This window comes from Panulirus ornatus, chromosome 7 (genome assembly GCF_036320965.1).
Source record: "Panulirus ornatus isolate Po-2019 chromosome 7, ASM3632096v1, whole genome shotgun sequence".
NCBI classification, from domain to species: domain Eukaryota; kingdom Metazoa; phylum Arthropoda; class Malacostraca; order Decapoda; family Palinuridae; genus Panulirus; species Panulirus ornatus.
The window spans coordinates 35,468,543-35,493,324 of record NC_092230.1 but is presented as its reverse complement, the minus strand read 5'-3'; the positions used below and the strand labels follow the sequence as shown (position 1 = coordinate 35,493,324).

The following is a 24,782-nucleotide window of genomic DNA, read 5'->3' as shown; positions in this document are numbered from 1 at the left end:
TTGTTGCCACTGCAACTGTGATCCCACGACGCCACTATAGAAGCTCCTGCATTACTGGGTGGATGACGCATCTTACAGAATCTTTGACGACAAATGATTGTCGCTCACACAGGTGCCGGTCGGACGACCCCCCTGTGGTTCGTGACGAATGATCATTGTTGCTACTGATATTGGTGATGGTTGTTGAGGGCAGGTTTGGTAGGATAGTTGTGGCCGAAGATAACGGGAGGTGTGGGCGTGAGGCCCGCCCGCATGTCCTGTGTCTGCACCTCTCGCTCTGGTTCTTGTTTCGTCTTTTGTTACCTTCACTTTCTCTTCTGCCTCTGTATTTTGATGTACAGGAGGCGCGCGCACTCACCTCAGTACCATCACCTCAGTGAACCTCACCAGATGGTTAATGTACCATATCGGCGCTTCCTACCACCAGAGTCCTTCGTCCTAGAGTTATAGTTGGGCACCACAACGACATCGAACTCCTGTAAGCTCCCGTGACGACTGTCTAGCCATGTGTCTATCTACCATCTACCCACATGTCTCCTTCCCTGGCCAGCCACTGTTAATTTGCTGGCCTCATGAGGGAACACATTCGGCCGGAGGCTGGATCAGCGGGCTACCTTGATAAGGCGACCATGACGCAAGTGGCGGCGGTATAAAGGGTGACCTGAGGCGGGCGGCGGCCGTTACTGGCCGGGATGAACGCCCCAGGGCTGGCCACCCCTACCCCCTGCATGCAGCTCAGCCGGACCAACTAAAAATGACATTACCTCCCCAGCCAGTCAGCCCGTGATTGCGTACACCTGGGACGCACAGTTGTGCCTGAGCTAATGTGGGTCTGTCCGTGTGTCGGTATGTGAGCTTATCCTGCTATCTGTCTGCTTGTCTGTCTCTTCCTGAGTCTGTCTGTTTAATTACAACCTCTTTCTCTGTTCGTATTAATCTATGAGTTATCACTGTCTGTTTGCCGTGTCTTTATTCGTATATATATATATATATATATAATGTTATGATAAGAATGAGGTTATGGTTGGACGTTTGCCTGAGATAGTGTGAGGTGTAAACTGGTTGTGTTGTTGTTGCAGGGATGGAACCCAAGAGCATCAAGCAGGAGCGGGAAGGCGGCAAGGACGAGCTGGCCAATCAGGAAGCTGCCAATGACTCCCGGACGTCGTCATTGGTCCAGGGCCTGACCAATCAGGACGCGCGCGCCACCCGGAGCAAAGGTAGGCTTACAGGCGATTAAAGTAGATTTTCCGAATCCTCGCCGATCATGACGCGAATTTAATCCCCTTCATTACCAGCGGAGCCGCGTCGCTAATATTACCAAAATATACAGCTGTCTGGTGCGGGCGATGGCCGCCGTGCTGAGCTGCTGCCTCCCCTACCAGGCTCTCTCTCACGGCTCTTATCTTACTACTACTTTCATACGGCTTGTGTCTCTTACTGCTTGTTTATCTGACCTGCTTGTAGTTCGTCGAGCATATGTCTAAATCTTTATATCTCATATTGTCTGTATCTTTTACCTTATTGCATGGCTTACTGCTTGTATCTCTGCTCGTCCTACTGTTTGTCCTCCTGCTGATATCTTGCTGCTTGTGTCTTTTTGAATATTTAATGAGCAGTTAGTCTTACTGCTTGCATCACATTGCTAGTGTCCTACTGCTTGTTTCTTTCAACTGCTTGTAATTACCCACTAGTACAGTCGAGGGAGGCAGTTGTACCCTGGTTGGTCCCTTCTTGTGAACTGCCTCTAATCATCCTCGTTCATTGCCTCTCTTATAGACACGTATGGCGTTTGCTTTCATCCCCTCCCATCACACTAACTTTTCCCAGTGACAATATTTCAAGTGGTATGTCCAGTGTATCTACCCACTGGCGATATTTCATGAGACCATGAGCCTTATGGGGCCAGAACCCTGTAATGTTGTGTTTATATCATCTCTTTATACCTCACTGTTTTCCATGACCTCCTCCTCCTGCTGCTCATCCCACGTGCCAGGTGTCGAGGCTCTAGCTCTATGTCTTCCAGTGTTGTGACAACACTGTTGAACTTGTCATTCACATCCTCACATATCCTTACATCATCAGCCTCTACAACTCTTCCCTCTGAATCCCTTAGCCTCATTAGCTGCTCCTTACCTGTTAATCTCATGATGAATGTATGGAATCGTTCTAGATCATCTCCTGCCTTGTCCGCATTGTTCAAAGTTCCTCATTTCTTATCCTGCTACATTCGTTCATTGTTTCCCTCGTACCATACACATGCTGGCTGGCTCGAGTCTCGACCACATGATCACAACAGATCACGAAGCTTATTTGCTTGTTGACATCTTTTTTTTTTTTCTTTTTACATCCATTACTCTGTCTCATCTCGATATTTCCTATCTGTTTGATAGGCTCGAGGTATCCACGTTCCTGTTGCGATGTAATCTCACCAAACCTTCCACCACAATGCCCTGGATCCTGGCTACTGAACTACGTTTCCCAGTTTGCTTTATAATAGAAATTGTGGAATTTTGTAGTTTCCTCCATTATATCATACCTTTGAGTTTCGTCTCACATGAAATATTGTCAGCTTCCATACTAATATGTGTGAAGATAAGGTCCAGTTATGACGGGGTTCTTTCTCTCTTATCCTAATATGTTTATTGACATATTGGGTACAGGAATCCTTCCTGTATACACGTTCATAGCTTGGGTCAGCAGAGGTATTCTTGTCTACCTGTTTCACGTCCGGCGTGTTGCCGGAGGGGATGTGGAAGGAGGAGGTGGGGGGGACCTTTGCTTTGCTATCCTTTTCGTCGACTACTTTTAAGGGAACTGCTTTTTTTTTTAAGTAGTGTTAAGGCCAGACCACCTTCTGGGACTTTGGGTGTGTGTAACTCCATGTACATCCCAGTTCCTCCCACCAACTCCTCCTCACACCAGGCATCTCCCACTATCAGTAGTCTGCCACGTCTCCCACCACCTCCACCTCACACCAGACATCTCCCACTATCAGTAGTCTGCCACGTCTCCCACCACCTCCACCTCACACCAGACATCTCCCACTATCAGTAGTCTGCCACGTCTCCCACCACCACCACCTTCACCTCACACCAGACATCTCCCACTATCAGTAGTCTGCCACGTCTCCCACCACCACTATCAGTAGTCTGCCACGTCTCCCACAACCACCACCTTCACCTCACACCAGCCATCTCTCACTATCAGTAGTCTGCCACGTCTCCCACCACCACTATCAGTAGTCTGCCACGTCTCCCACCACCACTATCAGTAGTCTGCCACGTCTCCCACCACCACCACCTCCACCTCACACCAGACATCTCCCACTATCAGTAGTCTGCCACGTCTCCCACCACCACTATCAGTAGTCTGCCACGTCTCCCACCACCACCACCTTCACCTCACACCAGACATCTCCCACTGTCAGTAGTCTGCCACGTCTCCCACCACCACTATCAGTAGTCTGCCACGTCTCCCACCACCACCACCTTCACCTCACACCAGCCATCTCTCACTATCAGTAGTCTGCCACGTCTCCCACCACCACTATCAGTAGTCTGCCACGTCTCCCACCACCTCCACCTCACACCAGACATCTCCCACTATCAGTAGTCTGCCACGTCTCCCACCACCACCACCTCCACCTCACACCAGACATCTCCCACTATCAGTAGTCTGCCACGTCTCCCACCACCACCACCTCCACCTCACACCAGACATCTCCCACTATCAGTAGTCTGCCAGGTGTGAGAAGTGCGTGTTGCACTGCTCTGTGTATGTATGTACCATCCTTGATGTTGTGCTTTGTTATGGTTGTATATTTGTTGTGGATCGTTACGATTCTTTATGTGATTATATAACATTAACACCATCATGCCTCTCCTCCCTACAGTCACCCTTCCCATTCTCTATATCCTGTATGGTCCAGCCTTCAGTACCTCCTCCTGCCACTCATGATGACCTTATTAAGTCACTCTTTCTCTCCTTCCTGTCATTATCCCTCTCTGTCTTACTGCTTGTGCTTCTAATTGCTTGTGCGTCTTACTGCTTGTATCTCTGCATTTATCTCTGACTGCTTGTATCTCTGCTTTTATCTCTAACTGCTTGTATCTCTGCATTTATCTCTGACTGCATCTATCTCTGCTTTTATCTCTAACTGCTTGTATCTCTGCTTTTATCTCTTACTGGTTGTAAATCTTCTATTTTCTTCTTAATGTTTCCTTAACTGTTTACGTAGAGATTGTTTGTACCGCCAGGTATTTCTCTTCATTGTTTACCCCTGTCTCGGTACGCATGTCTCGTACGGTCTCTGTCTCTCATGTTGGTCGTGTAATTCTTCCCTGGGGTTTGTGTGAAGAATTATATGAGCTGGTTAACGGGGGCATTTAAACGGAGACCATTTCACTGGCGTCACTGGAGCGTGGGTGTCATTTGAGCCTGTGTGGCAGGCAGGAGCGTAGGGCATATGACACTGAGATACACATGTGTAGAGCGGAGGTGGACAGCACACCTGGCCCAACATCTGCGTTTAAAGGTGCACTTGTGGCCACACTTGAGTATACCTTCACCTGCCTGCTGCACCGTACACCTGTGGCGACACAGGTGTTAACACACGGAATTATACTTACTTATAGCAGTACTTACGTCGAGACTTACTTATAGCAGTAATTACGTCGAGACTTACTTATAACAGTACTTACGTCGAGACTTACTTATAGCAGTACTTACGTCAAGACTTACTTATAGCGGCACTTACGTCGAGACTTACTTATATCAATACTTACGTCGAGACTTACTTATAGCAGTACTTACGTCGAGACTTACTTATAGCAGTACTTAAGTCGAGACTTACTTATAGCAGTACTTACGTCAAGACTTACTTATAGCAGTACTTACGTCGAGACTTACTTATAGCAGTACTTACGTCGAGACTTACTTATAGCAGTACTTACGTGGAGATTTTGCCAGAGGGCGTAGTGCTTAACGCAGGGAAATCTAAAGTTACGAAGAACGAGTCGAGTAAGGTACGTGTCCTGATGGTTTCAGGGAGGCATTGTAAGCTTTGTGGAGTGAGTGGCAGCAGCTCGCGTGGTGAGGCAGAGGGAAAAGCCAGGAACCCAGCACAGTGGAGTAACACTTGACGACCAGTCATGCTATACCTCACGAGTGACACACCCTTCCCTGTGATGACCACGCGGCCAGTACCAGTGATACCTTCCTGGACGGTGGCTGACCACCACTGAGAGAGAGAGAGAGAGAGAGAGAGAGAGAGAGAGAGAGAGAGAGAGAGAGAGAGAGAGAGAGAGAGAGAGAGAGAGAGAGAGTTACTCATGGTGACGGGAGGGGGGTGTAGGTGGTGGCTGCTGGTGGAGCAGCTTGAGTGAACTGTCATTTTTCAGTCGTGGTCACCTGGAGCACACTGGCTCCCTCAACCTTGTGTACAGATTTCCCGGCTGGTGCCACCTATATGTGCTTTCCATATATATCTCCAGCGTTGTATATGTATTTTCACCCAGGCTATTATAGAAATGCTTCCCCACTGTGCACTTAGACAAGTACAACTTCAGAAATGATTGTTTTCACGTGGGATTAAAGAGTTGTGAACAAGTTTCTTGGTTATACTCTCATTCATTATCAGAATTATCTGATGATATAGATAAAGTTCTTTTATTCCCACAGTTATATAGATAAGGTTCTTTTTATTCCCGTTGATAAAGATAAGGTCTTTTATTACCTGCTGATATAGATATAGATCATTTATTACCAGCTGATATAAATGAGGCTATTTATAAACCATTTATTTTGTCTTAAACCATAAGGTCACTTCATGGTGCCAGAATCCTTCGTTGTTAAGGACGTCGCAGTAGTTGAGGATATCTCAGCCACAGGCAGGATGGCCAGGGTCCTGGGTGGGTCAGCAGGATGGCCAGGGTCCTGGGCGGGTCAGCAGGATGGCCAGGGTCCTGGGTGGGTCAGCAGGATGGCCAGGGTCCTGGGCAGACCAGCAGGATAATCAGGGTTCTGGGAAAGTTACCAGGATGACCAGGGTCCTGCGCAGGGCAGCAGGATGGCCAGAGTCCTGCGCAGGTCATCAGGATGGCCAGAGTCCTAGGCAGGGGAAGAAGATAAGTGTCCTGGGAGGCCCTTGGCTTCTCTCGTGACGAAAGTTACTTGTGTTGAGGAAGATGCGGTGTCCTAGGATAGTCCAGCTTGTAGTGTGGCTGGGTGCTGGGGCACTGGCTAGGGGTCGGGCAGGGTCTGTTGACTAGGGCGAGGGGCATCATGGTCCATCCTGGGTGGGTCAGACACAGGGATCAAGTGATGAACCACCGTTGTGGAGGTTACCCTAGGAGTGGGTCACTGCTGGGTCGGAGGAGCGTCATACCGTGGGTCAGATCGGAGTGCGCAGCACGTGTGACGGTCACACGCAACCAACTTCATCTGACCCGGGGTTGAAGGAGGAGGCAGGCACTGCTAGGTTGTGGCAGGACCAGGGGACTCCAGAGGTCCCCGGGGACACACCTGGTCCCTCACATGTGGTGGTGGGACTCTACTTTTCATGTCACACAACATTGTGAACGATGAGATGATCCTCCAGTGTTAAGATGACCCTCGAGTGTCAAGATGATCCTCCAGTGTTAAGATGATCTTCCAGCGTTAAGATGATCTTCCAGCGTTAAGATAATCTTCCAGCGTTAAGATGATCCTCCAGTGTTAAGATGATCTTCCAGCGTTAAGATGATCTTCCAGCGTTAAGATAATCTTCCAGCGTTAAGATGATCCTCCAGCGTTAAGATGATCTTCCAGCGTTAAGATGATCCTCCAATGTCAAGATGATCCTCCAGTGATAAGATGATCCTCTAGTGTTAAGATGATTCTCCAGTGTTAAGATGATCCTCCAGTGTTAAGATGATCCTCCAGTGTTAAGATGATCCTCCGGTGTTAAGATGATCCTCCAGTGTTAAGATGATCCTCCAATGTTAAGATGATCCTCCAATGTTAAGATGATTCTCCAGTGTTCAGATGATCCTCCAGTGTTAAGATGATCCTCCAATGTTAAGATGATCCTCCAGTGTTAAGATGATCCTCCAGTGTTAAGATGATTCTCCAGTGTTAAGACGATCCTCCAGTGTTAAGATGATCCTCCAGTGTTAAGATGATCCTCCAGTGTTAAGATGATCCTCCAGTGTTAAGATGATCCTCCAATGTTAAGATGATTCTCCAGTGTTAAGATGATCATCCAGTGTTAAGATGATCCTCCAATGTTAAGATGATTCTCCAGTGTTAAGATGATCCTCCAGTGTTAAGATGATCCTCCAATGTTAAGATGATCCTCCAATGTTAAGATGATTCTCCAGTGTTCAGATGATTCTCCAGTGTTAAGATGATCCTCCAATGTTAAGATGATCCTCCAGTGTTAAGATGATCCTCCAGTGTTAAGATGATTCTCCAGTGTTAAGACGATCCTCCAGTGTTAAGATGATCCTCCAGTGTTAAGATGATCCTCCAGTGTTAAGATGATCCTCCAGTGTTAAGATGATCCTCCAATGTTAAGATGATTCTCCAGTGTTAAGATGATCCTCCAGTGTTAAGATGATCCTCCAATGTTAAGATGATTCTCCAGTGTTAAGATGATCCTCCAGTGTTAAGATGATCCTCCAATGTTAAGATGATCCTCCAGTGTTAAGATGATCCTCCAGTGTTAAGATGATTCTCCAATGTTAAGATGATCCTCCAGTGTTAAGATGATCCTCCAGTGTTAAGATGATCCTCCAATGTTAAGATGATCCTCCAGTGTTAAGATGATCCTCCGGTGTTAAGATGATCCTCCAGTGTTAAGATGATCCTCCAGTGTTAAGATGATCCTCCAGTGTTAAGATGATCCTCCAATGTTAAGATGATTCTCCAGTGTTAAGATGATCCTCCAGTGTTAAGGTGATCCTCCAGTGTTAAGATGATCCTCCAGTGTTAAGATGATCCTCCAGTGTTAAGGTGATCCTCCAGTGTTAAGATGATCCTCCAGTGTTAAGATGATCCTCCAATGTTAAGATGATCCTCCAATGTTAAGATGATTCTCCAGTGTTAAGATGATCCTCCAATGTTAAGATGATTCTCCAGTGTTAAGATGATCCTCCAGTGTTAAGATGATCCTCCAGTGTTAAGATGATCCTCCAGTGTTAAGATGATCCTCCAATGTTAAGATGATTCTCCAGTGTTAAGATGATCCTCCAATGTTAAGATGATTCTCCAGTGTTAAGATGATCCTCCAATGTTAAGATGATCCTCCAGTGTTAAGATGATCCTCCAGTGTTAAGATGATCCTCCAGTGTTAAGATGATCCTCCAATGTTAAGATGATCCTCCAATGTTAAGATGATCCTCCAGTGTTAAGATGATCCTCCAGTGTTAAGATGATCCTCCAATGTTAAGATGATTCTCCAGTGTTAAGATGATCCTCCAGTGTTAAGATGATCCTCCAGTGTTAAGATGATCCTCCAGTGTTAAGATGATCCTCCAATGTTAAGATGATTCTCCAGTGTTAAGATGATCCTCCAATGTTAAGATGATTCTCCAGTGTTAAGATGATCCTCCAGTGTTAAGATGATCCTCCAGTGTTAAGATGATCCTCTGTTAAGATGATCCTCCAATGTTAAGATGATTCTCCGGTGTTAAGATGATCCTCCAGTGTTAAGATGATCCTCCAGTGTTAAGATGATCCTCCAGTGTTAAGCTACGGAGTAGTTAGTGTTCCTCAGTGTCTTCTGTATCCCAGGGTCGGAGTTCGGCCCAGTGCTGGACGACAGTCGTGGAAGGACCAGTGTAGAGTAAGGGACGGGTCGAGTGGACAAGCTGGCTGTTCGCTGCTGCAGATGATGGTTAGGAGGGTGGGTGACGAGCGTCGTGTTGATAGGTTCCTCCTGGTGGTGGGTGGTGAGGGTTTGGTGCGGTGGTAGGGTAGAGGGAGGAGACGGTGCTCCTCAACCCTCACCTGGGGACCTGACCCACCCACCTCTGCCTCCTGCAACCCAGCGAACGTATCTCAAAATATTAATGACTGATGACGAACATCTAGGGTGACTGTGAGTCAGCTGTTGTTGGGTACAGCACTCGTCCACAAGCCGGACACCACCGTTCTGCTAGGGTTGCTCCGCTAGCTGCTCCACACTGGGCCTCCTCTCTGTCCTCACTGCTGGGGTTGCTCCGCTAGCTGCTCCACACTGGGCCTCCTCTCTGTCCTCACTGCTGGGGTTGCTCCGCTAGCTGCTCCACACTGGGCCTCCTCTCTGTCCTCACTGCCTTCCCTCCTTGCCAAACCATCTCTTCCTCTCTTTCTCTGTCTCTCTCTCCTTGTCTCTCTCGTCCTCCCCCTCGTCATACTGTATCTCTGCCTCCCTCCCCCACTCACTGTCTGCCAGGGGGGGGGGGGGCGGCCCCGGGGCCTCAGGTGTTGTGTTCCTCGGTAAACCATCATCAACGGCCAGTCAGGCTGTCCCCACCTGCTGCCTTCATTACTGCTGCTACACCTGCTCCTGCTGCTCCTGCTGCCTTCATTACTGCTGCTACACCTGCTCCTGCTGCTCCTGCTGCCTTCATTACTGCTGCTACACCTGCTCCTGCTGCTCCTGCTGCCTTCATTACACCTGCTACACCAGCTACTGCTGGTACACTTACTGCTGCTCCTGCTGCCTTCATTACAACTGCTACACCTGCTGATTCTGCCTTCATTACTGCTGCTACACCTGCTGCTGCTCCTGCTGCCTTCATTACTGCTGCTACACCTGCTGCTGTTCCTGCCGCCTTCATTATTGCTGCTACACCTGCTGCTATCTTCATTACTGTTGCTACACCTGCTGCTGCCTTCATTACTGCTGCTACACCTGCTGCTATCTTCATTACTGTTGCTACACCTGCTGCTGTCTTCATTACTGTTGCTACACCTGCTGCCGCCTTCATTACTGTTGCTACACCTGCTGCCGCCTTCATTACTGTTGCTACACCTGCTGCTGCCTTCATTACTGTTGCTACACCTGCTGCTGTCTTCATTACTGTTGCTACACCTGCTGCTGTCTTCATTACTGTTGCTACACCTGCTGCTGCCTTCATTACTGCTGCTACACCTGCTGCTGCTTCTGCTGCCTTCATTACTGTTGCTACACCTGCTGCTGCCTTCATTACTGCTGCTACACCTGCTGCTGCTTCTGCTGCCTTCATTACTGTTGCTACACCTGCTGCTGCCTTCATTACTGTTGCTACACCTGTTGCTGCCTTCATTACTGCTGCTACACCTGCTGCTGCTTCTGCTGCCTTCATTACTGTTGCTACTCCTGTTGCTGCCTTCATTATTGCTGCTACACCTGCTGCTGCCTTCATTACTGCTGCTACACCTGCTGCTGCCTTCATTACTGCTGCTACACCTGCTGCTGCCTTCATTACTGCTGCTACACCTTCTGCTGCCTTCATTACTGCTGCTACACCTGCTGCTGCTTCTGCTGCCTTCATTACTGTTGCTACTCCTGCTGCTGCCTTCATTACTGTTGCTACACCTGCTGCTGCCTTCATTACTGTTGCTATATCTGTTGCTGCCTTCATTACTGTTGCTACACCTGTTGCTGCCTTCATTACTGCTGTTACACCTGCTGCTGTCTTCATTACTGTTGCTACACCTGCTGCTGCCTTCATTACTGCTGCTACACCTGCTGTTGTCTTCATTACTGTTGCTACACCTGCTGCTGCCTTCATTACTGCTGCTACACCTGCTGCTGTCTTCATTACTGTTGCTACACCTGCTGCTGCCTTCATTACTGTTGCTACACCTGCTGCTGCCTTCATTACTGTTGCTACACCTGCTGCTGCCTTCATTACTGCTGCTACACCTGCTGCTGCCTTCATTGCTGCTACTTCATCTGCTGCTGCCTTCATTGCTGCTACTTCATCTGCTGCTGCCTTCATTACTGTTGCTACACCTGCTGCTGCCTTCATTACTGTTGCTACACCTGCTGCTGCCTTCATTACTGTTGCTACACCTTCTGCTGCCTTCATTACTGCTGCTACACTTGCTGCTGCTTCTGCTGCCTTCATTACTGTTGCTACTCCTGCTGTTGCCTTCATTACTGCTGCTACACCTGCTGCTGCCTTCATTGCTGCTACTTCATCTGCTGCCGCCTTCATTACTGCTGCTACACCTGCTGCTGTCTTCATTATTGGTGCTACACCTGCTGCTGCCTTCATTATTGGTGCTACACCTGCTACTCTTACTTTCATTACTTCTACACTTGCTTATTCCTTCATTGATTACTTATACACCTGCTGCTCCTGCTGCTGCCTTCATTACAGCTGCCATACCTGCAGCTGTTGCCTTCATGACAGTTGTCACACTTTGTACGCCTGGTTACAACGGCAGATATCAGCAGAAGAGGTCAGCATGAGGCAGCATTAGGCATCAGTATGGATGAGTGCTACAGGTCAGTATGGGTCAGCATAAAAGATCAGCATGAATGAGCAGGAAAGATCAGCATGGAACAGCAGGATAGGTCAGCACTAGAGGTCATCATGTGTCACTGTTTATCAGCATGGGTCAGCAGAAGTTCTTCATGGGTCAGCAGGAGAGGTTCAGCATGGGTCAGTAGGAGAAATTCGTCATGGGTCAGCAGGAGAGGTCAGCATAGGTTAGCATGAGAGGTCAGCATGGGTCAGCAGGAGAGGTTCAGCATAGGTCAGCATGGGTCAGCAGGAGAGGTCAACATAGGTTAGCATGAGAGGTTCAGCATGGGTCAGGAGGAGGGGTCAGCATAGGTTAGCAGGAGAGGTTCAGCATAGGTGAGCATGGGTCAGCAGGAGAGGCCAGCATGGGTCAGCAGGAGAGGTCAGCAGATGTCAGCATGGGTCAGCAGTGTGGTACATAGTGGAGTGCAGTAAAACGACGCATTAAAAATCCGTGGGTGGCAATGGCCGGCTGGCCTGACCACACCTGCAATATACCTGTAATAAAATGTTGGTGGTCACCTGAGCACGGTACTCATGCTGGGGCAAGTGCCACAACAGGCTCGTTGTTCTTGTTGTTGTATGGCTGTACCGTCCACCCCTCCCCCTCCCCCTCCCCACACCTGTACCCCTCGACAACAACTGTACCAGCTCACCCCCCACCCCTCCACCTGTACCCCTCGACCACGACTGTACTGCCATACGACCCATGTGCACATGGTACGACCCTGGAGCACTGCTATACGACCCATGTGCACATGGTACGACCCTGGAGCTCCGCCATACGACCCATGTGCACATGGTACGACCCTGGAGCACTGCTATACGACCCATGTGCACATGGTACGACCCTGGAGCTCCGCCATACGACCCATGTGCACATGGTACGACCCTGGAGCACTGCTATACGACCCATGTGCACATGGTACGACCTTGGAGCTCCGCCGTACGACCCATGTGCACATGGTACGACCCTGGAGCTCCGCTATACGACCCATGTGCACAGGGTACGACCCTGGAGCACTGCCATACGACGCTTGAGCAGGAAAGTACAAAACCTGTGTAGATATGACACAGTTGCTCACAAGAAAACATGACTACACCTGTACCACACCTTCCGCTATGGGGAAGCTGACTTTGTGATGGTAATTATGTGGGGTTTCCAAGACAGAGGAGAGGATATGGTTATGGCCAACATGTTTATGGTGGCACAGAGTTATATTGAGGTGTTTTGAGATAGGAACAGACGAAAACAAATGATTCTTAAGTACAGATGAAGGGGAAAAGTGTGATTTAGCACGATTGAATTTGACTAGGTTTCTGCTTCCCTGTTCTGAGATGCTGTACAGGTCCGAACTGAGGGAAGAAATGTGTTCAGTACGAGAAAGAGAACAGTGCTACTGGAAGGAGGCGAGGGAAAAGCATAGAAAGTAGAATTATGAGCTTAATGATGAATATGATTACAGGCTGAAGAGAGATCATATGTTGAGGGAAGGAAGAGAGTACGTGATAGAATAGGACCTTGAGGAACACCATTGTTGACCGGATAAAAATGGAAATTGGCTCAATCATCAACTGTTGCAATGGAACAACCAGAGAGGAAAGTATGCAAAGGGAAGGGCCTATAGAAAGCAAAGACTTGTGTCACACTCGGTCAACTGCGTTACGGAGATGTTGACAGCGACGACAAACGTCTCACCAGACCCCCTGAGGGAGAGAGAGGAGGACCAGAGGTGAGGCACACAGGAGAGAAGGTCACCAGGAGACCGTGCACTGCCAGACCCCATCATGACGATTAGAAAGAAAAAAAGATAAGAATTTGAAGTGTTTGAGAAAGTGAGTTATAAAGATTTTGTAGATAGCAAAAGTGAGAGCAATGGGGGCGATAGATGGTGGGGTTCGAGCGGTCTGTTTTCTGAAGGATGGGCTGGATCAAGGCGTGCTGCCAAGAGGAAGGAAATGGCCGGTTTTATAAACAAAGGTGAGACAGGCGAGCAAGAATCCGAGGTAACCCAGAGGCACGTAGCTTAAGACCCGCGCAGGTATGACATCTGTACCATACTCCTCGTGCACCGAGGGTAAGCAGAGCACTGGGAGGAGCCTGTGAAGGAGGGGATTATACGTGGTGTAGGTTCAGTGGGAGGAGATGGGGCCGGGGAGTTAGGGGCAGAATCATCTTAAGCTGAATGGGGGAAAATAGAAGGTACGAATGATAGTGGCTAGCGGCTAGCTAGCGGCTTTGTCGATTGGAGAGTTAGCGGGAGATCCATCATCAGGTGGGAAGAGATAAGGTAAGGTCGAACTACACAAGTTAGAGCGAGATATTAATGTTGGTTAAGAGCCAGAGAGATTTATCAGCGGAAGTCAGATCAGCATACTGTCCTTTCATGAAGCTTTGTTTGAGTTTACGCAATAAACTTTGCAGTGATTCGGAGCCGAAATGACAGCAGAGTTGCATGGCCAGGGTGCGCTGGGTGTCTGGTACGAGACGCACCAGAACTGGCGGGGTCGAAGCGTGATCGCGAGGAGAAAGATTTACTTCAAGATTGGATGTAGGATTCAGTGGCAGCCAAGATAACCTCTGTTATGCCAGGATGACAACATAATGCCTCCCGGCCAGACAGGCAGCAACACCCGTCCCATCCCGTCCCGGCGACAGTCGGTACAGAAGGTATGCAGGAGGGATGACCGTATCGAGGGGAGCAGAGGTTCCCCGATGAACCGTAACAGAAATAAGATCATAGTCTGAGAACCGTCAGGTGGGTAGACACAGTGTATGAAGAACGGGAAGGTTCAGAGGTGAGGAAAGAGGTCAGGTATGTTGGCATGGTGGGTGTGACGGTTGGCAAGTTGTGTACAGGATGTTTGATTATATGTTTCATGATGAGTATAGGAAGAATCAGTAGGAAGAGAGAATACCGAGATACGTGAGACATGTGTTGTGAACTGTGATGAGAGGAAGGGGTGTGTGAGGTTGGGGTTAATGATCAGCATCCTGTATGTGGCGTAGGTAAAGAATAATGAAATAGGAATAAGAAAAGACAATCTGGGAGTGGAATGGAGTATGTGACAAACGCCGCAGTGCTGGCTCGCCACGCTGTCTCCACCCTCCTTCCGGAAACCCAGGCTACCGGTAGCGCCTCCAGTGTGTGTGTGTGTGTGTGTGTGTGTGTGTGCCACCCACTACCGCTGCGACTGTGAGAGCAGCAGGAACAGCTGCCACCTCCCACCACCTGTCTACCTCAGTACCTCCCTCTCTACGAGCAACTGCCTACTTGCGAGTATCTACCTACGTATGAATACTTCACTACTTACGAGTACCTAAGTGTCTACGAGTATCTTCTTACCCACGAGTACCTCCCTACCCACGAGTACCTCCCTACCCACGAGTACCTCCCTACCCACGAGTACCTCCCTACCCACGAGTACCTACCTACTTACGATTATCTCCCTACATACGAGTGTCTTCCCTACCTACGAGTGTCAGTCGGTGTAGGAGTACTTACGACGAGATTTTCCCAGCAGACAAGGCTGGCGCGTAGCGACCACTGCTGCCTCACTCGATGAATCATACCGTTGCCCTTCGCCGCCATGCACGTTCATTGTTATCACACCAGGATTCTTCTGGAACTGACTTCGACCATGTAACGAGTTTTCTTTCAAATGTTACTTTAGTTACTTGATGAATGTTTCCTGTTTCTTCTGGCAATATAGTGAATCATTTTTGCTGGAGTCTTGTGTATTCTTGCTCGCTGTCATCATATAAGTATATTGCCTGCTATCATTACAGGTTTAATACTGCTGTTTATTCTTTGTTAAGATAATTTTAGATCCTGAACATTATTCTTCTTCACGCCCTCAACTTTCTGTCAAACATTAATTTTGTATCTCTCATCTTTCTCATCTCTCATCTTTCTCATCTCACCAGGCAGTAGTGTCTGAGATCTCTCATCCTCTGGTGATGGTTCATAAGTTCCTGTCACTCGATGTTGCCACAGAAGTGTGTGTCATAATTCCCGCTAACTAACTCGTGTCCCAGGTTCCCATACGTTGGCTGGTGACCACACGACGCGGATACAGCCAGTTTGACGTCAAATGTAAACATTGAATATCATCACTATTATTATCATATCTCTCGTCTCTTATTGTGAAGGTTCTCAGTTATCCCACCCAGCCCTTGGTACATACTACTATCTTGTCTATCTATTATATATATATATATATATATATATATATATATATATATATATATATATATATATATATATATATATATATATATATATATATATATTCTTTCATACTATTCGCCATTTCCCGTGTTAGCGAGGTAGCGTTAAGAACAGAGAACTGGGCCTTTGAGGGAATATCCTCACCTGGCCTCCTTCTCTGTTCCTTCTTTTGGAAAATTAAAAAAAAAAAAATGAGAGGGGAGGATTTCCAGCCCCCCGCTCCCTCCCCTTTTAGTCGCCTTCTGCGACACGCAGGGAATACGTGGGAAATATTATTTCTCCCCTATCCCCAGGGATAGTATATATATATATATATATATATATATATATATATATATGTTCCTTGAATTCAAGTATCTGATTTGTGATAACTCTCAGATCTTTGATGTCCTCTTAATTCTCCGTGTATAGATGGAGGGGAAGAATGAGGAGGAGGAGGAGGAGGAGGGGAAGAATGAGGTTGGGGGTGGGGGAGGAAGACGCCAATAGAATTTGTTCAATAAAACATTGCAAAAACTGCCTCCCTCAAGTATACTGCCTCCCCCCAACCCCTCACAGTTTATGGTCCGTGTGAGAACCTGCACACGTGTGGTGGGGGAGGGGCGGGAAAGTGGTGGGGCAGGAAGGAAAGGGGAGGGACTAGGTGGTATGGTGATGGAGGGAGCGGGGGAGCTTGGTGGGGAAGTAGTATGGGGGAGGGGTATGGTGGGGAGGGATGGGGAGATATTGAGGGGTAGGGGAGGAAAAGAGTGCGTTGAAGGGCAGTCAAGAGAGAGAAGGTCTTGAGAAGTATGGTAGGGTAGCAAGCAGGGAAGGTAGGGGAATGGAGGGGATATATGATGGGGAGGGGAAGGGGAGGGGAAGAGGCGGATGGTTGAGTGTTAGGTATGGTATGGGGAGGGGGGGGAGTATTTTTGGGGATGGGCGGGGAGTATGGTTAGAAGGGGGCAGGGAAGTATGGTGGGGGGGGAGTATGATGGGGAGAGTTTCAGTGTGGCAGGGGAGGGGCGCCGGAGTGTGGCAGGGGAGGGGCGCGGGAGTGTGGCAGGGGAGGGGCGCGGGAGTGTGGTTTGAGAGGGGCGGGGAGGCATGATGGAGAGGGGGTAGGGAGTATGGTGAGGAGGAAGGGGAATGATGGCAGTTGAGTTGAGGGAGAATATACTGGGGAGTAGCAGGGAAGTAGTCAGTGTGGTACATGAAAACCAGAGAAGAAGAGCAAATAATATAGTAAGAAAATGAAATGAAGGAGGTCATCATGAGTGGCAGGAGGAGGTACTGAAGGCTGGACCATACAGGATATAGAGAATGGGAAGGGTGACTGTAGGGAGGAGAGGCATGATGGTGTTAATGTTATATAATCACATAAAGAATCGTAACGATCCACAACAAATATACAACCATAACAAAGCACAACATCAAGGATGGTACATACATACACAGAGCAGTGCAACACGCACTTCTCACACCTGGCAGACTACTGATAGTGGGAGATGTCTGGTGTGAGGTGGAGGTGGTGGTGGTGGGAGACGTGGCAGACTACTGATAGTGGGAGATGTCTGGTGTGAGGTGGTGGTGGGAGACGTGGCAGACTACTGATAGTGGTGGTGGGAGACGTGGCAGACTACTGATAGTGGTGGTGGGAGACGTGGCAGACTACTGATAGTGGGAGATGTCTGGTGTGAGGTGGAGGTGGTGGTGGTGGGAGACGTGGCAGACTACTGGTAGTGGTGGTGGGAGACGTGGTAGACTACTGATAGTGGGAGATGTCTGGTGTGAGGTGGAGGTGGTGGTGGTGGGAGACGTGGCAGACTACTGATAGTGGGAGATGTCTGGTGTGAGGTGGAGGTGGTGGTGGTGGGAGACGTGGCAGACTACTGATAGTGGGAGATGTCTGGTGTGAGGTGGAGGTGGTGGTGGTGGTGGGAGACGTGGCAGACTACTGATAGTGGGAGATGTCTGGTGTGAGGAGGAGGTGGTGGTGGTGGGAGACGTGGCAGACTACTGATAGTGGGAGATGTCTGGTGTGAGGTGGAGGTGGTGGTGGTGGGAGACGTGGCAGACTACTGATAGTGGGAGATGTCTGGTGTGAGGTGGTGGGAGGAACGTGGAGACTCGTGGAGCCAGGATGATATGGACAGACAAGGTTATGGAGTGTACACGGGAGAATCTCCCATACCAGCATGTCGGTGAACACGTTGTGTTGGGAGGGATTTATACGCTGGCACACACACACACACACACACACACACACACACACACACACACACACACACACACACACACACACACACACAGACTTGGGTATCATATACGGTACAAAAGCTGGAAATAGTGATCCTGTAATGCATGTGTGAGTGTGTGGTATATCAGGATGTTAGAAGAGCAGAGGTGAGAACGGAGATATGATCGTGCGAAATTATACAAACCTCAACACTTCTTCTGGTAATATAGACCGGGAAATAACATTTAGTAGCCAGGAACCAGGGCGTTGTGGTGGAAGGCTCTGTGTAATTTACAATGAACGATTAGAAACATTGGCACCTCTAGTGTGAGACACAGAGAGACAGTGAAGATAGTGAGAGGATTGGTTCACTGAAAGAAGAAAATGACAGATGAGGTAGCACTCCAGCCAGCCAGCATTTGTAAGGTACAGGAGATCAGGGGATGAGTGTACCTGGATATAAAATGAGGAGAGAAAATAGTAAAAGAATTATGTAGACATGACAGAAGATGATGTAGAACGTGTCCATACATTCATCATGAGGAGACTATCAGGTAAGGAGCAGCTAACGAAGCCAAGGGATACAGAGGGAAGAGTTGTAGAGGCTGATGATGTAAGGGTATGTGAGGATGTGAATGACAAGTTCAACAGTGTTGTCACAACACTGGAAGACATAGAGCTAGAGCCTCGACACCTGGCACGTGGGATGAGCAGGAGGAGGAGGAGGAGGTCATGGAAAACATCAAAATATCTTGAGAAAACATCAACAGAATAGGAAGCGGTCTTAATCCATACAAGGCTCATGGTCATCATGATATTATACCACACGTGCTGAAGATGTGTACAAATACACATGACACACATCTTGAAAGATTGTTCAAGATGTCGTTAGTGAAAGACCAAGTGCCAAGGGAGTGGAAACGGGCAAGGGTCGTACTTATCTATAAGAAGACTAGGGAGAGTGGCTGACCTACAGACCAGTCTGCCTGACGGGTGTGGTCCGTCTGTTCCTGGGAAAGGAATCATCAGAAAAGAAATAGACTGCCTGCAGAAAGCCTTTGACACTACCGCATGAGACTGCCTGCAGAAAGCGTTTGACACTACCGCATGAGAGCTGATTAGGAAGTTGAATCATGAGGCCAGAGACACGGTGAGAGACTCCCTCGATCAGTAGAGGATGACCACCAGGTACTGACCAGTGGAGAGGAACGAAGGATTCGTCAGCGGGCGGGCTTTCTCGATCTGGGATGAGGTTAACCAGCGAAGTGCCGCAGGGTTCCGCTCTGGTGCCATTTGTTTCCTTGATCTGTATGACCGACGTGCCGGAGGTATGGACTGGTGCCTGAATATGTTGCACATGATGCAGAGCTCATGAGGGAAGTGTACAGCTAAGGATGAGTACACATGAACTTACATGTGCACCTAGACACACTCCAGAGTTGCTCTGACACATGCTTGATGAAGTTCAACCTCGAGTAAATGTGTCATAAGGAGGATGGTGGAAAAAGGCTTCAATATGAATGATAAACAGCAGGAACCTGTGAGTGTGAGGGACTGGGAGCCGACTTCGACCTCACTTGTGTGTGGCCAGAGTCCCACCTGACGGGAGCAGTACAGGACTCCTTACGTATCCCTGGAGTTGTACATTTTGTATTATGTATCATTTGTATTATTAGTTTTACAGTCTGTGGTTATAATGTCTTGCATAATGTATGTAAATGTAGTAATTGTTAACTTATTGCCTCTGAACTGTCAAGGCCAGTTGACGTTTATGTACCCTATCTGCCTTTGATTTTTCTTTCGTGATCGTGTCACTTGGCGTAGGTTGACGTGTCATGCATGAGTGAGGGGCCGGCCCAGGGGAAGTATGACACCGTCTTGTTATGTGGTCCGCCATACTAGGCTGGTCCTCTCCTCGGTGGCACTGACCGTAACTCACTGGTATACATCTCTGCTCATGTTTGACATACCACGTCTTTGACACATGTTGCCACACCATCTAAATGCTACTTATATTAAGCATTTACCATGCAGCCTAGAATCATCATGAATGTAAACAAATGTCATTCGAGGAATCTTTGTGTTTCCAGCACCACAGATACAGTCTATACAGGCACAAAGGACAGGAAACTCTCTGAAAACTCCGGGAATTTCCTACACTACAGTCATTCTTTTCAGTCCATCGTTAACCCCACAACAAGACAAGACTTTCATGTGTATGTATGGATAAGGAAGTGGTCGGTGAGCTGTGTGCATAGTAGATATGGCAAAATCAACAATATGATTCTTAAGTGTGGTCACCACAGCTGAAGATGTACAGACCGTCGCCAGAGGTCCAGACTTGGGCCACGAAGACGGTAGCAAAATTAGGAGAGCTGATCTACTGGGAAAGGTTAGAAGGCTTGAATTTTCCCTCCACAGAAGAGAGAAGAGTAAAGGGTGATCTGATCACAACAATCGCAAAGTTTTGTAATCAGGAAGATGTAGAGAGTGTACGGTTCTTGGAAAGACGTGACAACCAGAGGCCATAACACGAAGCTAAAGAAGAAAAGTGTTGGGAAAAATGTAGTCAAGATGTGGTGTTATGGTGTGGCTGAGGTGGACCAGTGGAACAGATCGACTGAGGAGGATATAAGGCCCTGAGGACAACATACAGGGAGGTACCTCCCTAATAGGGTCACTCGTGACTTTGTGTTGTCGTTGTAAGATCTTCCTGCAGTCGGGAAGAACGAAGTATATTTTCAGGTCTCTGAGGAATCACTCTTCATGAAATTGATTTCTGAGCGACATAATTAGTTTTGTTGTTCATCTTTGTATTCATTCTAAATATTCTTCGTCTTGGATCCAGTTTGGTGACCACACGACAGACGGGCAGCAGGCATGTGAAGGAAAGGATGAGAATAACTGGAGAGGGGTGAGTGAGAGCCTGAGGAGGGGTGAGTGAGAGCCTGAGGAGGGGTGAGTGAGAGCCTGAGGAGGGGTGAGTGAGAGCCTGGGGAGGGTGAGTGAGAGCCTGGGGAGGGTGAAGTGAGAGCCTGAGGAGGGGTGAGTGAGAGCCTGGGGAGGGTGAGTGAGAGCCTGGGGAGGGTGAAGTGAGAGCCTGGGGGAGTACTAAGTCAGAGCCTGTGCAGGGGTGAGTGCGAGGCTGGGGAGGGATGAGTGAGTGCCTGGGGAGGGGGAGTGAGAGCCTGGGGTGAGAGGGTGTGAGAGGTGGTGGGAGAGGCGGCAGGTGCAGGCAGCAGGGATTTTGTTTGGTGATCATCACGGCTGTGCTGCTGCTGTTGTTGTTGTTGTTGTTGTTGTTGTTGTTGTTGTTGTTGTTGTTGTTGTTGTTACTGCTGTGGTCCTGCTGTTGTTGTTGTTGTTGTTGTTGTTGTTGTTACTGCTGTGGTCCTGCTGCTGTTACTGTTCTGATGTTGTTACTGCTGTGGTGCTGTTATTGTTATTGCTGTAGTGTTGTTGTTACTGCTGTGGTCCTGCTGTTGTTGCTGCTGTGTTGTTGTTTTTACTGTTGTGGTATTGCTGTTGCTGCTGTGTTGCTGTTATCATTACAGGTGAACATCATAGAACGTTTCCTAGACACAGGGAAAACTCAGCCAGTTGGTGTAGCAGTGTGTGTCTGTGTAAACGTTTAACAAATTAGAAAATGAATGGTTGATGGGGAGGATATAAGGTATACAATAAGGTGATGAGAGGGAAGAAAGGTATATAATAAGGAGAGAAGAGGGGAAGATATAAGGTATACAATAAGGAGAGGAGAGGGAAGATATAAGGTATACAATAAGGAGAGGAGAGGGAAGATATAAGGTATACAATAAGGAGAGGAGAGGGAAGATATAAGGTATACAATAAGGAGAGGAGAGGGAAGATATAAGGTATACAATAAGGAGAGGAAAGGGAAGATATAAGGTATACAATAAGGAGAGGAGAGGGAAGATATAAGGTTTACAATAAGGTCAGAAGAGGAAAGATATTAGAGGTATAAGAAATATTCAGAAGTGCTGACAGGGAAATTATCGGTTGGCGTAGAAGACAATATGAGAATATATGATGAAAAACAAAATCCAAAGGTTGTATTTCAATATGTAAATAAGGTAAAGAAGAAAATACTGGTGACTGGTGCTTATAATGAGAGAAAAATGTGAGTGATCATGAGAAAATAAATATTCCGGGTGCTAATTGAAGTGTTGGTTACCGCTAAAAATACACACACACACACACACACACACACACACACACACACACACACACACACACACACACTTTTCCATAGATTTGTCAAACGTAATTTATCATTTACTGAGCAGCTAATGAGGCTAAGGGATTCAGAGGGAAGAGTCGTAGAGGCTAATGATGTAAGGATATGTGAGGATGTAAATGACAAGTTCAACAGTGTTGTCACAACACTGGAAGACATAGAGCTAGAGCCTCGACACCTGGCACGTGGGATGAGCAGCAGGAGGAGGAGGAGGAGGTCATGGAAAACATTGAGGTATCCGTAAATGACTAACTAAATGACGAAATGGTCGTGACGCATTTGAAGCTCATGGTTATGAAGAAATTTCTCCTCTGTCCTGAAGGTGTTCGTTGATACACTTGACAAACTGCTTGAGATATTGTGGAGATGTTGCCGTGATGGACTGGTGGCAGGAGGCACGCCTTTCTGTAAGGAAACCTGAAGGAGGCAGTGAGCTACAGAGTGGTCTGCCTGAGCGGTGTAGTCTGCGAGGTATTGTAGTACGTAATCAGAAAACAAATGAGTGACGCTGCAGAGGAGTACCTCCTACCTGAGTGAGAGGCAACACACACATTTACGGGAAGGTCACGCGTTGCGAATTTCTTAGATATCCACGAGAGATGACTTCCGTCGTAGACGAGACAGAAGGCTGGGTGGATTGGACAGTATCTGGACTGCCTGAAAGCATTTGACACAGGAGGCTGGTAAAGAAGCTGGGTCTTCAGGAAGGCATGAAGTGGAGACTACTTCGATAAAGAGATTATGTTGGTGAAGAGGATCAAGGGACGCCTGCCAGACGCGCCACCTAGAAATGGATGAAAGTCATCAGCGGAGTGCCGCAGGGTTCAGCTCTGGGACCACTGCTCTTCTTGATCTATATGATTGACATGTCAGAAGGATAGGACTATATGCAGATGATGCCAAGATCACGAGGAAAGTAAAAAGTGAGGAAGATTGCATCAACATACAAGGAACATAGATAAGCTCCAGGGTTGGTCTGACATAACTGATGAGATTCTACTCGAGTATATGAGTATTCATAATCTAGCAGGAGGGAATAATCTGTGTGTGGGAGAGTTTTGGGAGTTAACATCGTCCCTAACTTGTTGCTAGGGTCCCACATTAAGAGGATATTGGAGACCAATTGACTGCTTGCAAATATTAGAATTGCTTTCAAGTACATGGAAAATGCAGTGTTAAGCAAGCTGTTCACATCTTACAGAAAGCCAAAACCAGGATATGATTCACAGATTTGGTCGCTGCACTTAAAGGGGGGACAGAGAACTAATAGAGAAGGTTCAAAGGAAGGCAACAGAATTAAAAGGCCTAAGTTACAGGGAAAGGATACAAGCTTTCCGTTTGTCCTTTTTCGTGTAGCAGTTAGTGTTACCGACCGTGACATTCAAAAGCTGCCAAAAACCGAGCCCGTTTAGGTTCGAATCCTGGTCGCGGCACACAATTCACAGTCCACCTAGCCGTTCATCCATCCCTACGTAATAGACAATAAATTGACTGCCTGGCTTGGGCTAATATATATATATATATATATATATATATATATATATATATATATATATATATATATATATATATATATAAATATATATATATATATATATATATATATATATATATATATATATATATATATATATATTTATATATATATATATATTTATATATATATATATATATATATATATATATATATATATATATATATATATATATATATATATATATATTTATATATATATTTATATATATATATATATATATATATATATATATATATATATATATATATATATATATATATATATATATATATATATATCCCATACGTGTTCGCCTTTTCCCGCGTTAGCGAGGTAGCTCCAAGAACAGACCGAGAAAGGACGCGATCGCTCACATCCACGTGGTCTACAGCTGTTCTGTTCAGTGTACCGAAACCACAGCTGTTACCCACAACCGGCCCCACAGACTTTTCCCCTGGCTGCTTCAACAACCCTGGTTCAGTCCATTGACAGCACGTGCAGGTCATTCTATTACTTGCACGCCTCTCACCCTCCTGCATGCTTATGCCCCGATTACTCAAACTCTTTTTCCCTTCATCATTCCATCTCCAGTTTGGTCTCCCTCAATTCTGACGCACATATATCCTCTTTGTCAATCTTTCCTCACTCATTCTCTTCATATGACCAAACCATTTGAACACACCCTCTTCTGCTCTCTCATCCACACTCTTTTTTATTACCACACATCTCTCTTACCCTTTCATGATCTACTCGATGAAACCACCTCACACCACATATTGTCCTCAGACATTTCTTTACCAACACATCCACCCTCCTCTGCACGTACTCATCTAAAACCCATGTCTCGCACCCACAGAACCTCGCTGGGACTACTGTACCTTCAGACATTCCTAGTTTGTCCTCTCAGATAACGACCTTATGACACAAATAGATATGGCTCTCTAGTACTGCCTTATGACACCATAAACATGACTAGAGAACAGAAATGACTCTAGAAAACAGACAGGACTCTAGAGATTAGAGGGACTCTATAAATCAGACATGACTAGAGAACAGACATGACTAGAGTAC

The 24,782-nt window shown here is 47.2% G+C and overlaps 1 protein-coding gene across 3 annotated transcripts in view; it reads left to right on the top strand.

The window, feature by feature from the left end:
- The window catches only part of LOC139749519 (protein CBFA2T2-like), a 330,017-nt gene that overhangs the window by 17,629 nt on the left and 287,606 nt on the right, over nucleotides 1–24,782 (top strand). For all 3 annotated transcript variants that reach the window (XM_071663482.1, XM_071663476.1, XM_071663483.1), the window contains exon 2: nucleotides 1,080–1,220. In XM_071663482.1, the coding sequence (XP_071519583.1) occupies nucleotides 1,082–1,220 (139 nt within the window). In that variant the 5' untranslated portion in view covers nucleotides 1,080–1,081. The remainder of the gene's footprint in view (nucleotides 1–1,079; nucleotides 1,221–24,782) is intronic.